General features: G+C 38.9%; 2 protein-coding genes across 6 annotated transcripts; one reads left to right on the top strand and one right to left on the bottom strand.

Moving 5' to 3' along the window:
• Positions 1-1659: 1659 nt before the first annotated feature.
• Positions 1660-11109, bottom strand: atp6v1c1a (ATPase H+ transporting V1 subunit C1a). Its single transcript, XM_077598654.1, has 13 exons — positions 10930-11109; positions 10514-10666; positions 9319-9386; positions 8490-8575; positions 7965-8059; positions 6296-6387; positions 5728-5826; positions 5599-5667; positions 5353-5445; positions 5052-5145; positions 4444-4541; positions 3837-3963; positions 1660-2212 (listed from the first exon to the last, which is right to left on the bottom strand). The coding sequence occupies exons 2-13, from the start codon at positions 10643-10645 to the stop codon at positions 2114-2116; spliced, it is 1152 nt and encodes a 383-aa protein (XP_077454780.1). The 5' UTR covers positions 10646-10666; positions 10930-11109; the 3' UTR covers positions 1660-2113.
• On the top strand, positions 9697-24682 carry azin1a (antizyme inhibitor 1a). 5 transcript variants are annotated; one of them, XM_077598651.1, is made up of 13 exons: positions 9697-9775; positions 16118-16169; positions 18833-18954; positions 19174-19375; positions 19515-19688; positions 19870-20042; positions 20848-20982; positions 21299-21380; positions 22441-22515; positions 22666-22831; positions 22930-23045; positions 23585-23799; positions 23865-24682. In XM_077598651.1, exons 4-13 carry the CDS (start codon positions 19274-19276, stop codon positions 23974-23976), a joined length of 1350 nt encoding a protein of 449 aa, XP_077454777.1. In that variant the 5' UTR covers positions 9697-9775; positions 16118-16169; positions 18833-18954; positions 19174-19273; the 3' UTR covers positions 23977-24682. The 5 variants fall into 5 exon arrangements, with proteins under 5 accessions (XP_077454777.1, XP_077454776.1, XP_077454775.1 ...); XM_077598650.1 differs by lacking the exon at positions 9697-9775 and adding an exon at positions 15962-15996; XM_077598649.1 differs by lacking the exons at positions 9697-9775; positions 16118-16169 and adding exons at positions 17220-17301; positions 17387-17461.
• Positions 24683-26159: the final 1477 nt, after the last annotated feature.

The raw sequence follows: 26159 nt of genomic DNA, 5'->3' as shown, positions 1-26159 counted from the left end.
TATATCAGTGGCGGGCCGTCAGGGCCTTCTCTGCTCGCCTAAAAAATATCTGAATCATATTATATTTTGTCCATCTATACTTATTATTCCAAATGGTCTGTTAGCTTCCTTTCATTGCTTTTCCCCCTGGTTGCACTGCTTCCAGATGTGTGTTTTCATATTGAAGCATTTAACCAATCACATTTCAGCCATTATTTGTTGCCAGATCAGATCTGCCTCAAAGCCTTCACAATCAGTTCTGCGGGCTATGCTGCATTGAACTAGACTGTTGCTTTTAACCAATCAGATTTCGAGTTGGCAACCCCACAATGCTTTTTCATTCGCATTGGCATTTTGCTAGCCGGGATACGTCATTGCTTTCACCAAGTATGATTGGCTAGTAGGCGGGCCAAAGCCATAGTGAGGCAGCGAGAGATCGCAAAATCCACCCACAATGGCCCACAGAGGCAAAAACAAATGGATATGGTTGCAGATTTGCTCACAAAGCTATTTTCCAGACGGACTTTTCCAGAAAAAAATGGACATCATTAAGAAAGGGCGGTCAACTCCGAAGCTAGTAAGCCTGTTACAGCCGGGAAAAGGGTGTGTCCGCCACTTTTAGTGCGCTAACTACGAGAGAGCTACCAAACTGTATTTGGAGCGAGCTTCACAAGCAAATATATTGTTGTGTTGATTTAAAGCTATTCTCAAGTCGGACTATGCCAGAAATATGACAGGACAGGCTCGACTTTCATCATTAGCTTCGATGGCGATAGAAAAGAAGGAAGAAAGAAAGGAGGATGGAAAATGTGTACAGTTAAAAATGATTTTTGGTGAGTAAAATATGGCTAGATTCCTAAATAATATTTCAATTGTGGGCCCGGTTCTGATATCGGAAAAGCTCCAGTGTTTGTATTTAATCACTAAATGCTGCTAGGAAGTGGATTTTACCCCATTTTAGTGCAATTTTTGCCGTTTCACCATTGACGTCCATCGCTGTCTTTTCCCGGGGAAATCACCCCCCTGGCCTGGTTGTAATGTCTGAAAGGCTCCAGTATTTGTATCCAATCAATAAATGCTGCTAGGGAGTGGATTTTACCCAATTTTAGTGCATTTTTTGCCGTTTTGTGTATGGACGTATGTGTAAATATTCGGTGAAATGTTAAGTCTCTAGCTGGAGCCAGCTGTCCTGGAGGGTGACCTTGAGCTTGCCCCAGTCTCAAATTAAAGACACTCTTATACATAAATAATCAAAATGCACACATCTATAATAGTATCCCAGAATAACCCCAACACACACACACTTCATAATACGCCTATAGACCGTTAACTATTTACAGCTGACTTCTCTTTCACTTCCTCAAAAAAGTATTGGAAATACAATGCGTGAAGTACAGGTTTTTTTTTTCTGTGCTGAATTTGCTAGTACGTATATTCTCCTACATCCTAAAAACACATGTTATACAATATATTGGTGGGAATTGAGAATTACTTTCAGCATCTCTGTTCACAAGTGACCCGCCCAGTGTGAACTTGACCTCACAATTCAAATCTGCTTCAATAGGCCACAGCTTTCCTGTGACTGACAGAATAGGCAAAATAGAAAATAGATGGAGATATTTCAGAAGAAAACTGTGGAAAATTAGGGTAGTTTGTTATAATAATAAAAATACACACAAGTCAAAAATAAGGTGTTTTTTATTGTACTGCAGATCTGTCAATTCATTCAATTTTTAACTGGTGGGCATCAACAAATTAAATATGTAACGTTCTGAATGATCAAATATACCAAACTCTTTTGATAATTTTATATACAACACAACACAAAATTACTATACGTAAACACAAATCACTACACATAATGCAGAAGATGCAGTTATCAATGCACATGGGCACATGTACGATAAAAATGCAACTACTACATGACAGTCCAAACATGATTCTGACAAGGTATGACTTCAAAACAATGTAAACAAGTCTTTAAAAGTCTTTTTTTGTTGAGTGATAGATGGTTGTTTGTTTATATTTTATTTACAAGCAATGAGCATGCATAATGGCCCTTCAAGTGTGCTAATGACGCACGGGAACATGGAACAGTGTTAATCAACACCTTGCAGACAGAGCTGGGCAAGTCTTAGACTTTGAACTCCAGAAGGTTGCAGTCAATCTTGTAATAGACGTAAGGATAATATTCTTGCTGGCTCAAATTCAAACCTGGAATGTCCATTGCCGACTGTAGAAAAAAAAAGAAGACTGAATTAAATTGCAAAAATTGTAAATATGTAAAACTATATGCTTAAAATTAAAATGAGGATATACAAAAAGTTTATTACTGTGTAGATGTGTGCCTTTAAGAGGTGTGACCTGGTGGATAAGTGTGTTAGTGTGTAAATGTGAGTGTTCCGGGACTGAGTTCGTATGTCGATTTACTTGTAACTCAAATGAACGTTTCCCATAGAAATGAAATAAAAACAAATTAATTTGTTCCAACACTCTGAAAAAACACCAAAAACAGGATATTGGATTGGAAAAAACATATTTATTTGTTCTAATTCGCCATCTTTTAACAAAGTAACAATAACTAGTGGTTTAATAGTACTAAAATTTGAGGGATTTCGCGGAGGGGAGAGAGACAGAGAGGGACAGAGACAGAGAGAGACTTTTTGCACGGCAACGCGCTCATTTAAATGAACTTGGATTACAATGCAGACACATTCAAATAGAAGTTTAATCTAACCTTGCACTAAACTTAATTCTAATTTAGTTTTAAATTTGTATACCTTCCTTCTCCCGGGTTGGCCTTTGCTTGTCTTCCCTTCAAAATATTCCAAAAATGATGCAAATGTCACAAATGTCCTCACAATGAGATAACGCACGACCACTTGCCAACTTGCCCGGGAAGTAGTACTCCTCTTGTATTAGCGAACAAGCTCCGCCATTCGCACTGACTAACGGGAAAAAAACACGGAAAAAATGCAACGCTCCGCCCAGTGCTTGTAGAGACATTACACGAGGGAGTTGCAGAGAGAGAGACAGTGCCCATGATGTTCTTATGAGCAGCCTTTCGCGTCCGCTGTATGCTCGTATAACAAAATTTGTCTCGTATCTCAAGATAAATATTTGCTAAGAAATTTACTCGTATCTCAAATTGCTCGTATGTCGGGGCACTCGTATGTCGAGGTATTACTGTATATGAAAAGTTGGAGGAACAATAATACAAACGTGATGAAAAAGACAAGTTACAATTGTAGAGTATTTTACTGGCCACTGGGGGACAGTGTCTACCTTCAGGAGTTAAATAATTTTGCAGTGAGGGTTTGAAAAGTCCAAATAATATTGCAAAATAAAAACCATAAGTACACTCTCCCTATATTGTGGTTGTGCACCAATTGTGGCAAGTCTTGGAACCTAATAAACACGATAAATGAGGTATTACTGTATAGATAATTTGTTGTCTTGATTCTAAATACTTTCAGCCCAGCATAAAAAAAGTCTCAAAAAAGACTGGCGATAGCGGCTCTCCTCTGTCTGAAAGGTTTCAAGATTATCACAAAAATAATTTGCAAATCCATATGATTTTGGAGTCAAAGTGGGCAATAACCAAATCTCCTATGTTAACACCCAACAGCCGATTCTTAGAGATTTAAGTTAAAAGTAAATAGATGTGTTCTGTTGTAGTTGTTTTAGCTATAATCCTCTTCCTATGTAAAGCTCTGAGCAAAGGTCAATGCTTGATTAAAAATCTGGAATGTCTAATCAAACCTGAATCAAGATGTTCCTAACATCTGTCTTTAGATTTTTTTGTGTCACATCAGTATTGAATTGGCACTGAAACAATATAGAACTAAAGTACTCACATCAATAATTGCAGATGCACTACTGTCCAGATGTTTGTATAGCTCATTGAGTACCTCCCTCAACTTCTTAGTGGTCTTCTTGTTAGGCTGAAGCAACATAGCCTGGAAGTTTACTGGCAGCCCATATCTGGAGGAACACCAAATTTCCACATATTTACATGACACTACAACAGTACTTTGGAAAGTGTTTAACTCAGTGTTTCCCATCTTTTTTTTAAGATTAGATTAGAATTTTATTTCATCTCGTATTCGGGAAATTTCCTTGGTTGCAGTAGCAAGCACAGACACAGAAGACATTGTAGACCTAGGTTTTTCCCCAAACAAGTTCTGGTTCACGTTACATAAAAATAAGCAACAAAATGACTTTAATCACATATTATTACGATTTGAATCTTGTAATAGTACAAAATATGACTTAATGTTCTCATAATATTACGATTTTCCACTCTGAATATTGCCATGTATGACTTCATGGCAGATCATTTCCTGTGGCACACCTGACCATCGCTCACAGCACACCAGTGTGCCGTACCACAGTGGTTGGGAAACACTGGTTTAAATATAACTGAATGTGCAATGTTTTCAGTGTAGTCCAGTCTGAGAGTACCTTAGAACTGATTCCACGAAAACCCTAAGTGCTTTGATATGGATCCAAGCGATGAATGCTTCACTGAAGTTCACTTTCAGCCATCGAACAAGTGGTCCCTGTTATGAACAAAAATGATGCACAAAAACAGCAACAACGACGGCGAACACGAGAGCACCGCTGGAAGAGGAACTAAATAGCTTGTTTTCTTGCTTAGATGTACCACTACAGCAGCACTAATTTCCTTCAGCTTGCTCCATCCCCCTTCTAGCACTTGCATACACCACTGTCACTGTCAGTAAGGAAGGTCAGGCAGGCGCACCGGGCAGTGAATCCTAAGAAGGCAGCCAACCTTGATGGATCAAAGTGTGTGCCTCCAAACTGACCTCAATTTTCACCAAAATTTTCAACCTCAACCTGGCCTATGCAGTCATCCCATCCTGTCTGAAATCAGCCATAATCATCCGGTACGATTAGCGGGCCTGGTAATTATGAAGTGCTTTGAGACTGCTTCTCAAGCAAAATAAGAACTCTCTTCCACCGGACCTTGACCAGTTCGCATACCGTACTTGTGGTCAAAAAACAATCGTGATGATGTCAATTCAAAATATCTTTTCCCAAGCACTTACGAATTGCTTCTTTTTATCTGTAGATAGACGCGTCATCTCCTCTTTATCTGCCTTCATCTCTTCTTCATTGTACTGAAAGTCTCTCACAGAGAATCTGCAAGGAGGATGGTAAGGTTGCATTTGTATTCATGTGTAGTATTTATTGCGGTGACAGTCAAGCTATTCAAGGAGCTCTTGAATTCAAAAAATAAATACTGCTTTAATAAACTGGATCACTGAGTTACATTTTTCTTGGATCTCCATATAAACTAATCATGACTGTTGATTATGACCCTTATCCTAACAGCATTGAACACCTTACTTGTTTTCTCTGGCTTTGTGTTTGAAGTCGTCAATGGCTTTCCGGAACAGAGTTACACTGAACAACCCACTGTCGTTGTCCTCAAACAAAAGACTGGAAGAAAACACTTATGTTATCCCGCTTTAAAGAAAAGTACATGTGAAAGGTAAGAAATGTAAAATCATATAATAGACCTCCTGAAAGGTGTTAAAATAATTCACACGTGGCTAAGATTTCTCTCTCTTGTAACACGATGCTGGTTCTTACTTTGAGGATCGAGGCACCACCATCTCAGCAAGTGTTTCATACACTTTCTGCCAATCGGCATAAGATGTTCTGAAAACAGAGAAGGCGTCTTTACACATTTTTTTTCCCTGATTAATGATTATTACTCACTTTGGAACAACAGCCAGCAAAGTGATGAGGTACTCAGAGTCAAGAACAAAGTCTTCCTTCTTAACAATGTCAGCAAGGCTCCTCGTCAGAAGGCTCCCTCTAACGGCGGAAAAAAAGATATTAAAAAAAACGGATTTTACCCAGTGATCAAGCATTTCTGAGTTATGTTGACGTTCAACACCACACTAATTGGGTAACACAAAGTCATTATTCCTTTAAGCTTAAAATAACTAAAATGACCCCAACATTCTATACACAAAGGTGAGTAATATTTTAAAGTGTGTCAAGGAGAGGAACATATTGAAAGCAAGGTTTTTTTTTCTCTGTTAGGCAAATGTTAACCACAATAATTAAATTTTCAGATGACTTTAATGGACCAAATATTTAAAAACTGACTAGCGAGAATCCTAAAACAAAATCATGTGTAATAATGAGTTATCTATGCTTTAGTATTTCCAGTAAAAGACACTTTCCTCTTAATCTATTCAATCTATCAAAGATGACATCAGTCTTGTCAGATTGAGTTATCATATTTACAATTACGCTATTAAAGCGAGAGTTCACATACGCATTTTTCCTTTCAAGGTTCTGTAGGTTCCCTTTCAAGTTGTTATAAGATGATGCTCTGGCCTTTAAATCGTTGTCAATCTGGGTGACTTGCTGTAGAAGAAGTGAAACAAAAATAATTACACTTACACCATTTAACCTCAAAACAGCACAATATTTATGGGTCATTCCTATGGAGCTAAATCGAGACCAAAAGTATTGAACACAAAAATAATTTTTGAAAATAAAGTTAAAGGTTTATTTTTAATTTTTATTTACATAAAATAAAAAAATCACTTTCAGATCTGAATTTTTCAAGGCAAGATTTTTTTTAAATTTCCCATTAGATTTTTTTTTTTTGTGGGGGGAGGTGAAAACATGGGTGGCCCAGTGGTTGAGTGGTTAGTGCGTTGGCCTCACAGTGGGGGACCTGGGTTCAAATCCATGTCGGTCCACCTATGTGGAGTTTGCATGTTCTCCTGTGTGTGGGTTTTATTCCTCCCACATTTCAAAGAGGCTGATTGGACACTAAATTCCCCCTAGGTATGAGTGTGTACGTGAATGGTTGTTTGTCTCCTTGTGCCATGCGATTGGCTGGCCATCAATTCAGGGTGACGCCCCGCCTCTGGCCCAAAGTCAGCTGGGATAGGCTCCAGCACCCCCAGCAACCCTAGTGAGGATAAAGCGGTTCAGAAAATGAGATGGTGTCAAAACTTATGGCCCTCTTTTGGTGTGGTGGGCATGACCTCGGCAGAGAGGCGTGTGGGTTTGTGAAAGATAGCCTATCAAAGCGTCCCCAAATTATGTTGCCTTTAGGAAACGTGGGTGTTTTGTATGAGGAGTCCACATTCTTTATATCAGGGGTCTCCAAACTATTCAAGAACGAGCCGCAGTGGGCGCGGGTTTTCGTTCCAACCTATAAGAGGAAACCTTTCCACCAATCTGGTATCTAAGAAGTGCAAGCAGTGGATTGCAGTCTGGTCCTTCTTGTTTCAGCAGAAACATCATTAGTTAAACTGTTTGTGTTGGACCGGTTGGAACAAAAACCTCCACCCACAGTGGCCCTCAAGGACCGGTTTGCAGACCCCTGTTTATAGACTTAAAACATGTTGAGAAAAACTTTTGGAATCCATTCTAAACAATTTCAGGTGAGTTTTAATCAATAATCAATGAGTGAGTTTTAATCAATAATCAATATAATATCTACAGAACGGTGTAGCGGAAATTGCAAAAGTCCTCGTTACAAGTATCAAGCAAATACTAAAGTGGAGAGAATGTAGAGCCCTCATCAATCAAAGCACCCACGTTTCCTGAATGGAACATTATTTAGGTACAATTTGGTAGGCTGTCTCTCTCAAGCCCATACTTAGCCTGTGTTAAGGCCACGCCCATCATGCCAAACAGGGCCGAAAGTTGTAAAGACCGAAAGAAAATTAATACATTTGAAGAAAAATAAATGCAAAAAGAAAGTCTGAATGTTGAAAAAAGATTTTGAAACTGAAAAATAAGATCTGAAAGAAAAAAATCAAGAACAAACCTTAAACTTTTAAAATATATATATATATATATTTGCATTCAATACTTATGGCCTTGATTTAGCACAATACATTCCAGGATGAAGTTTTGCAAAAATTAAGAAGTGTTATGCTGAATTACTAAACACGTCATATTTTTCTGTCAAGATCTCCTACCTTTGAGATGATTTCAGAGATGTTTTTAAGTGATTGCTTGATAGGATACTTAGCCATGTCCCATTGAAACCGTGTGATGTATGTGATGAGATCAACTGTAAAACATAAAATAAATTAAAAAAAATATATATAGAATAGGCAGAAAGAAAAGAACGGTCAGATGGTAATTGCTAAAAAGGAGTAATACAGTAATCCCTCAAATATCACGGTTAATGTAGACCAGACATGGCCACGACAATCGAAAAATCGTGAAGTAAGGTCACCCCTATTATAAGTACCTTTTTTTTCCTTCAGTGCTAGTTTCCTAGTAGCAAAGTGGCTTCCGCTTACGAGTTTCAGCGTAGATTTTCCAATTTTTATGAACTTAAAAAAAAAAATGTACATAAAAGCAGAAAAAAATCGCAAAGAAGTGAATTTGCGATAAGTGAAGTCGCGATAATCGAGGGAAAGCTGTATTTGAGGATAGCTAGGCAAATAACAACTATATTGATTTTTCCTACTAAAATGGAATAACAATTGCTATACCTCCATTGGCCAACAAGTTTTCCTGCACTTTGTCTCGACTGTCTTCCAACACATCAGCCATATACTGGGCAACCTTCTTTACTACACTGTGAAAAGATGAAAATTATCAAAACATGCTGTGCCAACCCAAACACTTGCAGAAATTCAATGCGAGTCCTATATAAACCGTTGATTCTTTTTGTAAACAATTCCACTGTGACATCAACCTCACACATGAAAAAGTTTCACATAATACACAACTCAACTGCTAGGTTAAAGTCACGATAATGTTTTTCATACAGCAACTCAGAATTGTAGTTGCATGACATAATTGCTCTTCGTGTGACAGTGAGAAATGCCGTCATGTATTCCTTTTCCATAAACAAATGGGGTACTTCAAGAAGGAACTGGATTAAAGTCATCTCAATGTTAAACCAAGATGTTGGGTTTGCTTAACACATTCTTGGCAATATACACAGAGGAAGCCAAGCGGGACTAAGATGGTAAACCCTGCATGTGAGATTTTGATGTCAAACTTTCCAAAGGACTATGAAGGACATTCAAACATAAGTCACTTGGCTATAAATATGACTAATAAAATAATTACTGGAGTGCCACCAAACTGTGAATTGCCAAGTTTGGACAGCAGCTTTTGCTAGCTTCAGAACCATGTGAAATTCCTCATTGTTACAAGAAAAGAGAACGTATTAACCAGTGCTATCAGAGATCTGAAAATACTGTATTTGTAAACATTAAGACATTTTTCATGGTCCATGAAAATAAACACTGATAACATGTAGAAAGGCAGGCAAAAGGGGATTCTCAACAGTAATTTGCAAATATAACTTACCTTTCAACAAAGGAATCTAATTTGGCCAATTCGTCAGAAAGCCCAACTAAAACATCGAGCGTCCCGACCTGTTTATGAACAAACATGCCAAGAAAAACATACACATTAATCATTTTTATTACATGGGGTTCGTTTTAAGCTTTGGCTGGCTGTGTTTAAACAGTGGAATTCTGGAAGCCAGTCAGCCTAGAGTGACAACCAGGGGGCCCTGTGTACTTAGAATGGCGCCACGTTGTCCAGAGCCACTCATGCATTACTAAAAATTCCAGGAGCACATTGGCATCAAGGTCATTTGGGGTACTTCACCTTAAGCTCAGACACCAACCAAACCAGACGAGCTGAGCTGCTCTGGATGAAAACTTCACCAACTCAACACTTTAACATGCAAACAGAACAACTCTTTAAAGGCTCCTTCCCGTACACAGAGGCAGCTTATTCTTGACAGTGGATTCAATAGGTGAGTCCATTTTTCAATTCTTATATGGAAGGAAAAAGGTTTTAAAAACTTTTGGGAAGTTTTCTTAAAGAAGGCCAATAAGGAAAATCCAAATTTTAGCTTGACAGCCTGGACACAGAAGGAATATCCAGTGTAAGATCTGGATCAAGAATTGTGCAACAAAAAAAGGAAGTTTATCATTTCTAATAGTTCCATGACTTGTTTCTTCCCCCCAAATATTTCGACATTTGACAAGTCATGTCGTGCGGCCCGGTGGATGAGTGGTTAGCGTGTCGGCCTCACAGTGGGGGACCTGGGTTCAAATCCAGGTCGGGCCACCTGTGTGGGGTTTGCATGTTCTCCCCGGGCCTGCGTGGGTTTTCTCCGGGCATTCCGTTTTCATCCCACATTCCAAAGACAAGCGTGGTAGACTAATTGGATCCTCTAAATTGCCCCTAGGTGCGAGTGTGACTATGAATGGTTGTTTGTCTCCTTGTGCCCTGCTATTGGCTGGCCACCAATTCAGGTTGTCCCCCACCGCTGGCCCAAAGTCAGCTGGGATTGGCTCCAGCACCCCCCGCCACCCTAGTGAAGATAAAGCGGTTCAGAAAATGAGATGTTGCACTATCCACTGCAATAATGCGCTAGTCAGTGAAATAACTGCTTGAAACCATTTATGCTTTCACTACAAATGAACCAATCAAAATATGTTGAGCAATGACAATAAAATGAAAGTTAAGTAGCTAATTTACCACAAACCTTTAGGTCGGGGATGCTGAACTTGTGGTTGCTTGAAAGGTTGTTGTTGCGTGTAGTGGCCGTCATCATTTTGTCCCATGTTTGCTGGCAAGTCTTCTCTCCAGGAGCAGAAATCAACCAAAACTCAGTCATTATGCTCGGAGTTAAAGAAACCTGAGAGAAAAGTTATATTTAGACTTAGACAGTGTGACATTAGATCAAAATATTGTGTAATTTAACCATGATTCACTCTAGTCTACGTGTTACCCCAACAAAGATGGCAGGATAAGGATAATTTACATACACACAGAAAATATAAAATACAAAATATTGTTATTTCCCTTCGAAATAGCCATATGATTAGCTTTTTTCTGGACGGAACAGATTAAATCTTCTTGGTTAAAATGGGTTGAAAGTATTTTTAAAGCGTTACCCACCTGTCTTTAAATGTGTTCGTTGCGAGACAAATACCACCTTAAGTTTCATATAATGGTATGTCAATTCCCATTGTAGATTGCCATTAAAGAATGCAGTAGTTCGTGAGGTTTCTTGAGTGGTGCATCAAAGTCAGGTGATCAGCCCGAGGAAGCGGAAGTTCTCATCACTTCGAAAAGATAAAACTCAGCAGCGCCACTAGTTGGTTGCTTGGGGTTACTGCAGAAATCCGATTGTAAAATATATTATCTTCCTCGGAAACCACATATTTACGTAAGTGAGTTGCATTCACTTTAAAATTAATTTAAAAAAACAACCGCCAGAAAATAAATTATTTAGAAAAACCGAGTTTTGAAGAATAATGATTTTAAAAATTGACAAAAATAATTTAATTTGAAAAACTGCCAAGCCTTTTTTCTATTTTTAAAGTGAATGTCATGTACACTTCTGTACATATTAACTCAAGGGTACCACGAAAATATTAGCCAGTTTTCACTATGCTTATATGTTAGCATTTGACAAAATCTTCTGGCAAGGATTTAACTGAATTTTCACGTTTTTGTAATAAATTTGCCAGTATAATGTGCATATACCAGATGTCTCATCTCATTTCATTTTCTGACCCGCTTTATCCTCCCTAGGGTCGCGGGGGGTGCTGGAGCCTATCCCAGCTGACTTCAGGCCAGAGGCGGGGGACACCCTGAATTGGTGGCCAGCCAATTGCTGGGCATAAGCAGACGGACAACCATTCGCACTCACACCCATACCTAGGGGCAATTCAGAGTGTCCAATCAGGCTACCATGCATGTCTTTGGAATGTAGGAGGAAAGCGGAGTCCCCGGAGAAAACCCACGCAGGCCCGGGGAGAACATGCAAACTCCACACAGGTGGACCGACCTGGATTTGAACCCAGGTCTCCCACTGTAAGGCAAACACCCTATCACATTTTTGGTTGTCAAAGACTACGATGTTACATTTTGGACTACAAGGCCTGGCGTCCACTTATGATGTGGACATCATTTTTCTCAGAAACTACAACATGTAAAAAGATTCTGTTTTTACGCTCATCAGGTCCCAATTAGCCAAAATATCAAAGAGAAAATAAAAATGCATACCTTGCATTTGTGTATTGTATATGGGTCTTAGGAGGTTAAGCAGATTTTTTAAGATGTGGTTTGAAATGTGTAAGAGTCAACTCTGCGGAAAGGTGAATTCTGACCAAAAAGAAGTCCAATATTCAAAATGTTGTTCTTATTGCAGGATTGCATGTTGGCATACCCTTTTCTACCTAAATTGAATTTCAATTTGTGAGCATTATTAAGCCCCATTTGGTATGATTATTTGGTAAATTCCAGGTTTTACAAGGAACAGTGAGGGCTTCCATCTCAGACTTCAGGTCAAGTCAACATTCCAAGTGGGTTATTAATCCATCAGAAAAGTAGATAAACACTTTGAATGCCAAATCAGCAGCATATTTGAGTTTTTAAGGATACTAAATATAGCAAAGTCGCCTCGGGCTTCCTGACTTTGGGTGTCACCAGTAAAGAAAACGCCCCCGAAGGGACATGTTTATAGTTCAGTGGGTTTGGGGTGCATTGTTTGGGACACAATGCTTGGTCAGTCTGGAGCCAACCCCTGACATCAAACAGTAGTTGTGAGTTTGCCCATGGCTGGCTTAGTTCCAGTTGGTTCCAGTCTGCTGGGACGTTATCAGGACTTTCACAATCTCAAAAGCTATTGCAAAATGCTGGCGACTGCTGAGGGCATTGTTTAAATCTTCTCATTCAAAAACAAATACAACTCCTGTTTGAGTAATGCACAACAATAGATGAATAAATGACTCGCAAGTTTAATGTCTCCTGCGTGGATCTCCTCAAGTTCACTGACGTAATTACTGACGAATTACTGAACAAAATCTGCATCAACTGACAGGTAACATACCTGTCAACCTCTGCCGATAACTGCCCTTATAAATGATTATGATTCCCCTTACAACCCCCCAAAAAACCTTACAAACACCGTACGAGTCGTACGGTGTTTGTAAGGTTTTTGGGGGGTTGTAAGGGGAATCATAATCATTTATAAGGGCAGTTATCGGCAGAGGTTGACAGGTATGAGGTAATGATTTGCGTAAAAAGACTTTTGCTCATGATGTCTTATTTTATTTTAGCTGGAACAATACAGTACTGAATCGTGGTGCCTTTCTTAAAACATTGTTTACATGTGTTTCAAGACCCAAAGCCCTGTAAATCAATGGAAAATCTTATCTACTGCTGAGATTTATAAAGTGAACAAATTGAAATGCAACTTTCATTATCTTGACAGCGAGGAAATAAGGGTGAATCATTCTTTTTGATAACTCTACAGTTGCGCTATCAATCTGGGCGTATTCCTCCACTACTCTGATACAATTGTTTAAGAAAAAAACTAACCATAACCCAGGAAAAGCCCACAGATAAAGCTACTCCATGGCATTATGTTGGCCCAAAAATACACATTTTCAATTTTGTTCAACATATGTTTTGCCAATTCCAATCCTATGTCCATATTTTTACATCAGTCAAAATAGTGCAAAGATAATGTATTAAAAAATGACAAATCTTACTATTTGTGTTAAACTGCCCTGCTGGTACCTTTTCAATAAATGATCTGTTTAGAAATTTTACACAATGGTCTGTTACTACCATTAGTTTCAACAGATCAGTAGTCCCAGGCAGCAGAGTGGTTAGCACGTCAGCCTCACAGTTCTGGGATCGAAGATTCAATCCCAGGTCGGTCCTCACTGTGTGGAGTGGGTTAGGGTTAGGAGGGACGTATGCAAAGATGACTAAATCAAGGTTACGGCTTATATGCGCACAAGACTTTCTATACTCTTTTTTTACGAATAGATGTTGGGAAAGTAACATTTACTATTTGTTGGTTTCTGTTTTTGCAGTTAGAAAAGAACCATTACTGGATGAATTACTAACTTCCTTATGATATTGACCCTAATAATGTGCTTTTGATTCATTCAGTATCTCAGAAATACCACGTGGGATGATTTTTCTTAAGATTTTCCCGTCAAAGTAACATATTTGTACTCCCTATTAAAACCATGAATATGGAGAATAAAATTGTGAATAAGGGGGGCGGCTTATACGCGAGAAATTGTAAAATTCCACGATTTTAAGGCAATTTTAGGGGTGCGGTTTATACGTGGGTGGCTTATATGCGAGTAAATACGGTAGGTCACAGCGAGCAGGAAATACACCAGGGGCGGGGAAATGACAGATGAACTCAATGGGCAATCACAAGGACAGGTCACAAAGGGAAAAAAAACCTGACAAAACCAATCCCTAACAAAGCCAGCAACAGAATGTGACAGAATGCTTATTAGTGTTCTTTTTACAAAGCAGCATGTCTCCTGAGTGGTTTAAAGATACTAATTACAGTTATGTAAGACCGCACAATGTGATCATTTTAACTTGTTAGTCCCATCCATACAATGAATGAAGTGAACTCTAGAGTTTTAAATGTGATGGTTATGCTAAATGATGTTGGATTTCAAAGGAGGTGTTTTATAACTTGTTGATTTCTAATTGTTTTTTGGTCATTCCAGCTAGTCTATTCAGATCTGATGTAATCTATTTGGAATACAGTGTCTCCAAGTAAGAATTCCTGGAGCACAGTGCAGCTACCGAGGATCTGTTTCCCCTCTGTAGTGGGTGGTACACATGGCTTGCATACCTAATGGCTGGGATGACTATTCTGATCCAAACAATGGAGATTAAACATTGTGCATTACCGGAAGCAGCTTTAGATGCCATGCATGATTAGAGAGACGTATACAAAGTCGTAGTTAACGTCAGAGAAACACGGAACATGTTTTGTGTTCCAGTCCAAGAAAAAGTTGCTACAACTTCAACTTTTACAAAGCATCCTTGAAAAGATTTTTCTCATGCGATGACAATTGCTGTGAATGTTTAATTAGCTCAGCGGCCCGGCGGCTTGAGTGGTTAGCATGTCGGCCTCACAGCTCCGGGTATATGGGTTCAAATCCAGGTATGTGGAGTTTGCATGTTTTCCCCAGGCCTGGGTGGGTTTTCTCCGGGTACTCCGGTTTCCTCCCACATTCCAAAGACATCTATGGTAGGCTATTTGGACAATGTAAACTACCGCTAGGTATGAGTGGGCTCGAATTTCTGATAAAAATCCACCCTCACAGAGGCTCCCGGCCGCTCAGAAAGCTCTATTTTCGGATAAAAATGATGGCCGCCGCCCACTGGGTGCCATTTTTTTTCAGTGCTGAGTCCTCTGTCTTCCGCCATTTTCCTAGTGGCAAGCGGAAAACAGGGAAGTGGCTTCCACTTGCAAGTTTCAGCATTAATTTTCACATTTTTATGAACTTCTTAAAAGAAAAAATCTGCGATGTCGTGAATCTGCGAAAGTTGAAGTCGCAATATTCGAGGGATTACTGTATATTAGGGGTGGCCAAGTCCGGTCCTTGAGAGCCCCTATCCAGTCTGTTTTCCATGTCTCCCTCCACCAACACACCTGAATCAAATAAGCGGGATCGGTATGAAGCTTCTGGACAGCTTGCTGATGAGTGGATCATTTGATTCAGGTGTGGTAGGGGAGGGAGGTATGGAAAACAGACTGGATGGGGGCTCTCAAGGACCGGACTTGGCCACCCCTGCCGTATATCTTTATACTTACAAGTAAATGAATGATATTTGTCTCTGAGTAAAATAATTGAGGGAAATCCTAAACCAACGAGGAACTGGGCACCCTGAAAACAATACGAATCAATTGTGAAAATTGACTTCTACAACTATAGAAGTGGAAAAAAACATGGATAATAATTGTGGGTGGTTAAATGCATGTCCGTGTATACATGTGAGTGCATGCCAGAAGGAACAGTTGCAAAAAGAGACTTTTGTCATGTTCAGCAAGCAGTTAAGCTTTGCTTGGCATCCTCCTCTCAAGGAGGGACGTATGCAAATGAGAAGCTGTGTTCCTTGTAAAAACACATTTCATCAGACCTTTGCATGTTCAGAGATCAACAACTTAACTGAGATACCACAAATAAGGTAAACATAACCTATTTTGAATCCAAAGGTTCATCTGCTGAGAACTTTGTGGATTACTTCTCTGAGATGCTCAGTTCTGATTCCTTGATAAATTACACGTCTACATTTTTCTTTTGGACAGAATTTAATCTTCATCAAAAAGGCATGGGAAACAGAGTGGAGACCATACCGAGGTAATTAGTAACTTATTTAGATATCAAGTTTATATTTACTGACTTTGTTTAACATATATACATTTACATAGCAAACTCACTTGGTTTATAGTCTATCATTTTGGTGGGTAGTGCATCAATATAATCAATTAAGTTAAAGTTTATAAATATGAAAGTTTGAATTAGCAATTTTAAAGTCTCATTATTTAAAAAAATAAAAAAATAAATTGCTGACCTCTGATTTACAGCATCTTCATATTTGCTTGAGAGCCATGCATTAAATAAAATGTACAGAGGCACACACACACACGCACACAACACTCACACACACACACACACACACACACGCGCACACACACACACACGCACACACGCACACACAAATATATGCGTGTGCGTGTGGATGCGTGTGTGTGTGTGTACATTGTATGTAATACGTGGTACATATATTTATGTGTGTGCGTGTGCGTGTACATTTTATGTAATGCATGGCACATATATTTATGCGTGCGTGCGTGCGTGCGTGCGTGCGTGCGTGCGTGTGTGTACAGCACGTGTTAGCACGTCGGCCTCACAGCTCTGGGGTCTTGGGTTCAAATCCAGGTCGGAGTTTGTATGTTCTCCCGGGCCTGCGTGGGTTTTCTCCGGGTACTCCGGTTTCATCCCACATTCCAAAAACATGCATGGTAGGCTGATTGGACACTGTAAATTGCCAAATTGCCCCTAGGTATGGGTGTGGGATTGAATGGTTGTCCATCTCCTCGTGCCCTGCGATCGACTGGGCACCGATTCAGGGTGTCCCCAGCCTCTGGCCCGAAGTCAGCTGAGATCGGCTCCAGCACCCCCCGTGACCCTAGTGAGGATAAAGCGGTTCAGAAAATGACATGAGAAATGAGACTTATTTTTGTCATACATTCCAAAGTGAACGCATCAAATTCAAACACCAATTCGACATCGATGTATGTTTGTGGCCACGCCTCACTACCCCAGTCCATGAAAACGGCGACGTGTTTGATTTTAAAAATATATATATATATATTTTTGAGGGGGGCGTATATGAGTTAAAGATTACTGACGTCACTTGCCTTGAGTCCCGAGACACTACCGTTCCGACAACGCAACGCTGAGATCTTCCGGTCACTACAAATGTTTTGTTCGTATCGACCACATCTGGCTGTTTTTTTTCATCATTTCATTCACTTTTCAATGTCCATGGAAGTATTTATTTTCTCTTTTAGTAATCCCGCCACTTGTTAAAAATTCCGCCCAAAAGGAAAAAGCGTTTTGTCCCCTCTTTTGGGTTTCCTCCGATCGTAAGTAGCTACGTTTGTCAACAGCTTGCTCGTCGTTAGCATGCATTTGAATGAATGAAGCCGGTGTCTAACGTCAGTTTTCTTTGATAGATATACATTTAAATGTCAACGCCTCAGAGTAAAATCTACTTTAATTGATGCAATTTACCTTTCTGCAATCTACTGCCAAACAGCTAACGCTAAAATAGATAATCGACGGCGACAAGTGGCAGTGACCAAAATGCTTTAATATTAGAAGTATCATTGCGATTATGAGTTTAACTATATGTTACAGTACAGCTAATTCAAAGATGCGTTAATAAATGTTACGATTAATGAAATGTAATTTGATACATTTTAACTTTAAAGAAATGGCAATTCATCTAAAATCTCCCCGTTTTTAACGACCACGCCACCTCAAAATTATAGCTCACAACTTTAGGCTGTATATAAATGGATCCTTTATGTTGTGTTTTTTTATAGAAAATGCAGTAGAGTCATACCTTGAGATACGAGCTTAATGCGTCCTGGGACCGAGCTCGTATGTCTGTTTACATGTATATCTCAAATCAATGTTTCCCATAGAAATGAACTAAATACAAATTAATTCGTTCCCGCCATCTCAAAAAAATAAGAAAAAACAAGCTTTTACAATGAAAAACACATTTTATTTGTTATAATTCACCATCTACTAACAGTGTAACAAATAACTTGTGGCTATGATGTTTAATACCAAAATGAGACATTATTCAGTACAATGTGGAGTGTGCGGAGGGGACAGAGAGAGAGAAAGCGAGAGAGAGATACTTGCAGGATCTGCTCGTAACATAACATAAACTTTAAATTTAACTTAAATGAACTTAGATTCCTATACACACACTTTAAAAAGTTTGGATCTTACATTAAACAAAATTTAAATCTTGACCAACCACTAAGGCAAAAAGTAATGTACACTACTCTGTTTTCCGATTATTTTGTGCTTGATAACGCTTGTCCTCATACACCTTTTCTTCAAACTACCCTTCTTTGCACCGGCTTGCTTTGGACCCATTGTGTTCCCTTAATTCTGCACTGACTAATGCAATAAAACATGGAAAAGCCCAGTGCTCGTAGATATCTTTGCACGAGAGAGATGCGGCGAGAAAGACAATGAGGTGAAATCATAAGCAGCCTCGCCTCTCGGCCACCTGGCTGTCTCGTATCTCAAAATTTGTCTCGTATCTCAAGGCAAATATTTGCTCAGAATTTTACACGTATCTCAAATTGCTCGTATGTTGGGGCACTCGTATGTCAATGTATTACTGTATGTGTATTCAGGTATGTTGTTGAATATCCGGCCTGAAATGTCACCTTACTGCACCCATATTGATACTTCATCCTGTGTAATTGCAGGTCTATATTAACTATCCAGAGGACCTAGGGGCGCCTCTGTACCGGAAGCCGTTTGACTTCAACGCCGAGCCACCTTGGGATCCAAGCTGATAGTGGACGAGTTCGGCTAAGGACTCATCCCTGTAAGTTTTTTTTATTTATTTTTTAATCCTGCCGATGTGATATCATTTTGTTTTATTATAGAGAAAAATTTAACGTGTCAAATGTGTGCATTAAAATAGACTTGCAGCATTTCCGATTGTGACGATTGTACTTATTTTAGATCTAAGCCAGATCCAGTTTTAGCCTTTCTTCTGTAGTATATTATTTTTCACGTCACAATTTCTCTGATTTTATTCCAGTTTGTTGCATAAGCCTTGGACCCAAGGGCTCGAGAAAGGAACCTCACTTCAGATTAGCCATATTCTTTATGCCTGTTGGACACCGAACATAGCTGAGAGGATGAAAGGAATTTCAGACGAACTACATTTTTCAGTGGGCCTTCTGGAAAGCGGCACATCTCTCAGTGATGTGATTGATAATCACATAAATGAACAAACTTTGGTAAATCTCACTGTTGCCAATTCATGATTGCGAATGCATCCAGGTTAACAACGGTCATTTTTACAGTAATATCATACCTGTCACAGGTATGTAATATTGTTAATTCAAAATCCCCTAACTCTAATATTTTCTTCCTTAGTCTGAAAAGAAAGCATTCTTTGTTGCTGATCTCGGAGTTATAATGAGACGGCATGTCCGTTGGCGAACACACATGGCACAGATTCATCCCTTCTATCCTGTCAGATGCAACAGCAGCCCAGGTGTTATCCAAGTATTGGCTGCACTTGGCACTGGATTCATATGTAGCAACAAGGTAGCTGCCACTGAAACATTTCCACCATTTAAATCGGTGCTAAATAATATTGTAAACATTTTACCGATACTTTTGGTCCAGTGAGCACGTGAATAGTAAGCAATCTTTTTAGGAAGATGAGAATTGTTCCTGTTGCTCCTTGGGAAATTCTTAGATAATCAACAATCTGTTTGCATTTCAGTTTGAACTGGAGCTAGTGCAGAGCCATGGAATTCCCTCAGAAGATGTCATCTACAGTGGAGTTTGTAAACAAATTTCCCAAATCAAGTCTGCTGCAAAGAATGGCATTGACCTCTTGGTGTGTGATAATGAAGCAGAAATGCGTAAGATTTCACGCTGTCATCCAAATGCCAAGTAAGTGTTATGGTAAATGATCTTACACTTGTACAGGGCTTTTAAGGCACTCAAACTGCTTTTACATGCTATGTTCATTTACAATGAGAACCATGGGGATTAGTTCTTGATTAAGGATACTTAGGTAAGGTTACCAGGGCAGGGGATAAAAGCAACAACCTCTGCCTTGTGGAACGACAAGTCTCCCACTGAGCCGCACCACCCGCAAGCACAATGCATCTCGTCATTCAGTACAGAGAGGCCAAGTCAAGGAGTCATCGCTTTTAATGCTTCCTTCTACTTCAATAGCGTAGCGATGTTAGTAGGTTGGTTTTGGCTGGCCTGTATTGCCGTGCAATATCAGTCACCCGCTCGCCACTTTCTTATCTTCTGTTTTTTCCTGGATGGATAACCGGGCCCGCTTATTCATGTCATTCGCACCGATAATTTTAAATAAATAACTACATGACGACAAACAGCGGTCAAAAAGAGTTGCTGTTGTGAGGCTCTTATAGGAAGTCAGTAGAGTGTCAAGGAGGACACAGGAGAATTTCAAGATAAAATAACGGACACAGGAAGTGTATTTACGTTTCGTACCGTAGATCTTGTTTGCATATATCGGAACAGTCATTTGCATAACAAAGTGTTTTGTAACCAGAAAATTTTGTATTTAGAGGCATTCGTAAGTAGAGGTACCAATGTATTAGTAAACAATTTGACTGCTCACCCGAATATTATGTCTCTTCAAATTTGAAACCTATGTGGAGCAAAAATCAGTGTCAAAGGACAGTAGGCATCACAAACTACTTTTTGTTTCTATGTTTAGGCTTCTTCTTCAGGTGTCAACAAAAGCATTAGGACAGGACAATGAGTTGAGTATGTCATTTGGCTGTTCGATCAAAGACTGTCGCCATCTACTGGAGAAAGCAAAAGAGTTGGGTGTTCAGGTGGCGGGAATCAGGTACATACTTGTCATATTGTACTACTTTGTGTACTTGTGATCGACCCATATGGGTTTTTCAGGACTAATACTGATTATTGGTAGTTAGATGTGGCCGATATTCATTTGCAGTGAAAGTGTAAAAAAATAATGCAAGTCCTGAACGTCTTAGAACTTTATTAAATCACACAAATATTTAATACATATATATAAAATTGGCCCAAACAATTATCAATCGATCACTATTTTGCACCATTGTCCGAACACCAATTTATTTTGCTACTAATTCATGAGGACATTTAATTCCTGAACCGTTTGCTCCCTCCCCCTGTTACAGATGCCTAATTTCACACAATTGCAACGATGAAGAGGTGTATAGAAATGCTATCGCTGATGCTCGTTGTGTTTTTGACATGGCGGTGAGTAAATTTTTTTATATTTTAAATTCAAGTGATATTTTTGAAATTGCATTAAAATTTTAATAACAATTCCAAGTTTGTTAAAAATATCTTAGCCATGCCTCAATGAACCTACACCACATAATATATATACATAACCAGAGATTTCTGGGAGGGGGTGGTCACTAAACAGATGTTGTACAAGGTTCACATTTGTTAACCATTATTCACAGGTAGAGCTGGGTGGTAAAACAATAACGATAATTATCCTAAAATAATTTTTGTCAACTATAATATTAAACTTTTGATTATAAATTCGATACATTCAAACTGTAATTACACCACCCGATCACCACAGAGAACGGGGGCGTGGTTGTCAGATGAACAGTAGTTCCAGACCAACGCTCAGGGGAATGAGGATGAAGCAGAAACATATTTTTAGCATGTTAGCAATAGAGGCTAACACGGAGCATGAACACAAAAGGACAATAACACGGAGCATGAACGCAAAAGGACAATAACATGGCCAAAATAAGCGATTATAAGATGCAGGACAACACCGACCCGACCCACTAAAAGATCCAAGTGAATTCTCTTTGGCGTTTTCCTTTTTTTTTCATTTTTTTAAATGCCTCGTACCTGTGCAAAGAACAGCCTTATTGAAAATGTCCTTAACCCACTGTCCTCATTTGAGGACAGCCTATAATATTTTTCTTACTTGATGTCAAGATGTTTTCCCATTTTATGTAAATGTTATGCAAACGTTGCAAAAATGTACAATTTGTTATCTTGGGTTAAAATGGGTTAAGTTCATCCAACTTATGTATTTTCTTTTTTTGTAAATGGCCATATGTGAGGTAAATTTGCACTTTTTCTTTTTGTGAGGCTGAAAATATTTGAAACCAAAAACATGTGATAGTTATCGTAATAATTATCGATATCGACTGATAATTTTTTAGCATGATAACATTTTTTGTCATATAGCCCAGCTCTACTCTAATCATTTTAACACTGATTATGGTTCAAATATACTTGGTGTTATTTGTTGGTGTGTTTATGTGTGAATACTTGTTTATTGTAGAAGGAAATTGGTTTCAAAATGAAAATCTTGGACATAGGAGGCGACTTTGGTGGCTCTGACACTCAGCTGGAACTGGTTAGTTCACCTCTTGAGTTCCTTTTTGCACAGCTTAAAAAAGAAACTATTTAAAATATAATATATAAAATAGATGTGTTTCAAAACATTGAAGCATCTTGACAAAAACTTAAAATAGGATTGTACTTCAAAATATTATATCTCTTTTAGATTAGCCATGCAGTCATGTCTACGGTGGACCGACACTTTCCCCCTCTCAGTGGAGTTAGCATCATTGCGGAACCTGGCAGCTACTTTGTGTCCTCTGCTTTAACCCTTGCTGTATCCATCATATCCAAGGAGGTGGTGATGCACGGCCGCCGAGATCAAGCTCATGGTCGGTGTGGCTAATGGAGAGATAGAATCTGAAAGTCGGATGAACGACTACACTTTGAAAGTATTCCTTATGTTTGGTGTCATTGCCTCGCTGTGCAGATGATCCATCTCCCATTGATGAGCCAATGTTCCAATACTACTTGGATGAAGGAGTCTATGGGTCCTTTGCCTGTAAACTCACTGAAATGGTCATCGCTTCTCCCACTGTTCAGATGGTGAGCCTTTTTCAATTTCAGTCTCATCCTCCATCCACATAATTCATTCAGCTCTAATTCTATGACTCGATTTAGGGTGTTGAGGAGAAGCAGAATAATAACAAGCTCTGCAATGTAGTAACAGATAGTACTCATCAACTGACTCAATGGGCAGCGCGTGAAAAGGCCTTAATGTTTACAAGCAGGGGGGCCGGTCCCACCTGCTTGTTTAGAACCAAAAGACAATTGTTGCACTATTAAAAAAATATCTTTTGAAAAATGGGTGTTAACATATAAAAGATTGGGTTTACACACTTGGAGAAGGTGAAGAAATTTAATCTCTCTTCTATTAGGATCCGTCAGCCGTTTCTGGCCACCATAAAAAAATTCAACTCTATGTTGCACGGTTTGGACAAACGTAGCGAGAGAATTGTAACATACACACACACGCAACCATAAATCACTCTTTATAAGGATTATAGACAACGTACTAAACCGATAAAATTTTGAAGGGTTTTTCAAAGCACGAATTAAGAGTGTTTATCTTGGTATGTTTCCAGAACACTTGTTCAAAAGGTCCAGTGTTCAGAAGTAGCCTGTGGGGCCCGTCTGGTGATGACCTGGACCTGGTGATGCAGCACTGTCTGCTGCCAGAGCTCAACATTGGGGATTGGCTCACCTTCTGTAACGCGGGGGCCCTTTCTGTCGGCCAGCCTCTTTGCGCCTATGACTCACACACACCACCTGTATTCTACGTCGTCTCTGCCAGAGAATGGTCAGAATTGATTTTGGTGTGTTGACAAATCCTGCAATGTTTAATTTGTGTTCATCCTCCACCAGGTATGAGATGCAACATTCGGGCATCACCCAGGAGGCATCACTGAAGAACTTCTCGTTTCCCTATTTCTTCACTGACCGCTTAACTGATGCGGCAGTCTCCATCCCAGCTTAGCCATAACCGGAACGCTACCGGTTTCTGTAACTCGTCAGTGTCCCAGTCTATATTAGAACAAGTGTGGCTCTGTATGAAACTAAATGGATGATTCCTTGACCATGAACAGCAGTTTACACTGATACTCATTTTAAAACATTAAAAGTTGTTGTCTTCATTGGCTGTCTTGTAGGATGTGTATCTGTTTAACAATGTATTTAAAAGGATGAATTGTTTTTTAAGATCTATTTAATTGTTTGTATAGTAAATTTTGTGTAAAGGAACATCTTCACATCGCATTTAGCGAAAAAGCAGTGTTGGTGATAAGGTTTTGTATGAGATAGTGGGTTAGTTACCATGTGTCTTCATGATTTATTACAGTAAATGCAAATTCATTGGCATACACTTAATTTGTATATAAACCCATGTTGACCTGATTGGAAAGGTAACAGTGCAATAATAAGTGCTATTTGCTGCCTCACTGACCACTCAAGCACTAGCATGGCACAGACATAAATGTTTGGGAACGTGCGTGTACCTGAATCTGCATATATGGTATGTGTTATTTATAATGCAAGAAACCTCAAGGTATTTTTATTTTTGCCTCATTGTTAAATATTTAAAAAAATAATGTCTAGTTGCTGTGTGCGTCATATTGTCTCCTTGGTTGAAGCCTGGTAGGAGTTGTAGCTATGCTTGTCAAAATGAATAAAAACAGTCAATTCAACCATTTGCCTATTACTGCATTGCTGCAAATAACAGAGACATAACTGAGACATTGAATTGAAAGAGAGGAAAATACCCTATGCCTAGCCTATATTTGCTAGCATTAATTACTATTTACTTTTCTAATGTACTTATAGTGTACAAAGATTATGGACAAATGGGCCTGCGCAAAGACGATATCTTTGCATGGACACAGACGCTATACAACATTAACACAAATATGTTAACTTCAAATTCCTATTTTTATGTTACCATACAGGAAAGTAATACCGGAAAAGTCAAAAGTATTGTTCTTTCTATTGTTCTTAAGCGTCTTCAGTGGAATCATTTGACATTTGGACCGAGTTTTATTTCTTCTATTGGGACACTAAATCGTTAAATCTGACTGTGATTACCGAAGCAACCTTAGTTTACGTAGCCATGGAAACCTGGACAAAGACAAAGAATGGATTTTGAAATTGGCAGGTGGTTGAGAATGGGACATCCATCGAATCAAACCAATGACAACCTCTCGGGGTTGAAAATTGTATTTTAAAATGAGGAATTCGAGGTTTATAACTGGTAGAACTATTTAAAATATATATAGTGCCGTGAAAAAGTATTTGCCCCCTTGCTGATTTCTGTCTTTTTTTGCATATTTATCCCACACAAAGATTTCCGATCATCAAACCAATTTCAGTATGACACAGAGATAACCCAGGAAATAGAAAATGCTGTTTCAAAATTATGATTTTATTTACCGAGCAGAAAAAAAATACAAACTTGTTTGACCATCTGTGAAAAAGTAATTGCCCCCAGAATCTAATGACGGGTTGTGCCACCTTTGGCAGCAATAACCGAAATCGAGCGTTCACGATAATTTGTGACAAGTCGCGACGCTTTGGAGTAATCTGCAATATTAGAGGGGTTTATTCCATGAACAGTCCATTTCAGATCACACCACAGCATTGCAATAGGATTAATATAAATTTAAACTTAAAATTGCCTTAAAATCGTTGAATTTTACAATTTCTCCCGTATAAGATGCCCCCTGATTCCAAATTTTCATCTCAATATTCATGGTTTTAATAGGGAGTATGAATGTGTTACTTTGAAGGGACTATATTAAGAAAAATCATCGCACGTGGTATTTCTGAGATTTAAATGTATGCGAGAAAATACGGTATGTGTGTGTATCCTTAATGTCTATTGAAATATTAGGGTAATTTAATAAATAATTGAAGTGCAAAACTTACAATATGCTCCTTTAATTAATTTTAAACTTTTTTGATAATGTTTGTTTTGAAATCAAATGTATAGAATCAACAAATTAAACTTAGTTTTTAGGTTTCATGGTCAGATCACAGAGGATGGCCTCAGGCAGGCTGAATGATTTGTATTGGCTGTCTAGACCCTTCAGCAAAACACAAAGAACAAGAAAAACAAGCTGCCTGTAGACACAATGGAGAAATACACACATTGAGACTTACACAGTCTGG

Source organism: Stigmatopora argus, chromosome 4 (genome assembly GCF_051989625.1).
Source record: "Stigmatopora argus isolate UIUO_Sarg chromosome 4, RoL_Sarg_1.0, whole genome shotgun sequence".
Taxonomy (NCBI): domain Eukaryota; kingdom Metazoa; phylum Chordata; class Actinopteri; order Syngnathiformes; family Syngnathidae; genus Stigmatopora; species Stigmatopora argus.
This window is presented reverse-complemented; position numbering and strand designations above follow the sequence as displayed.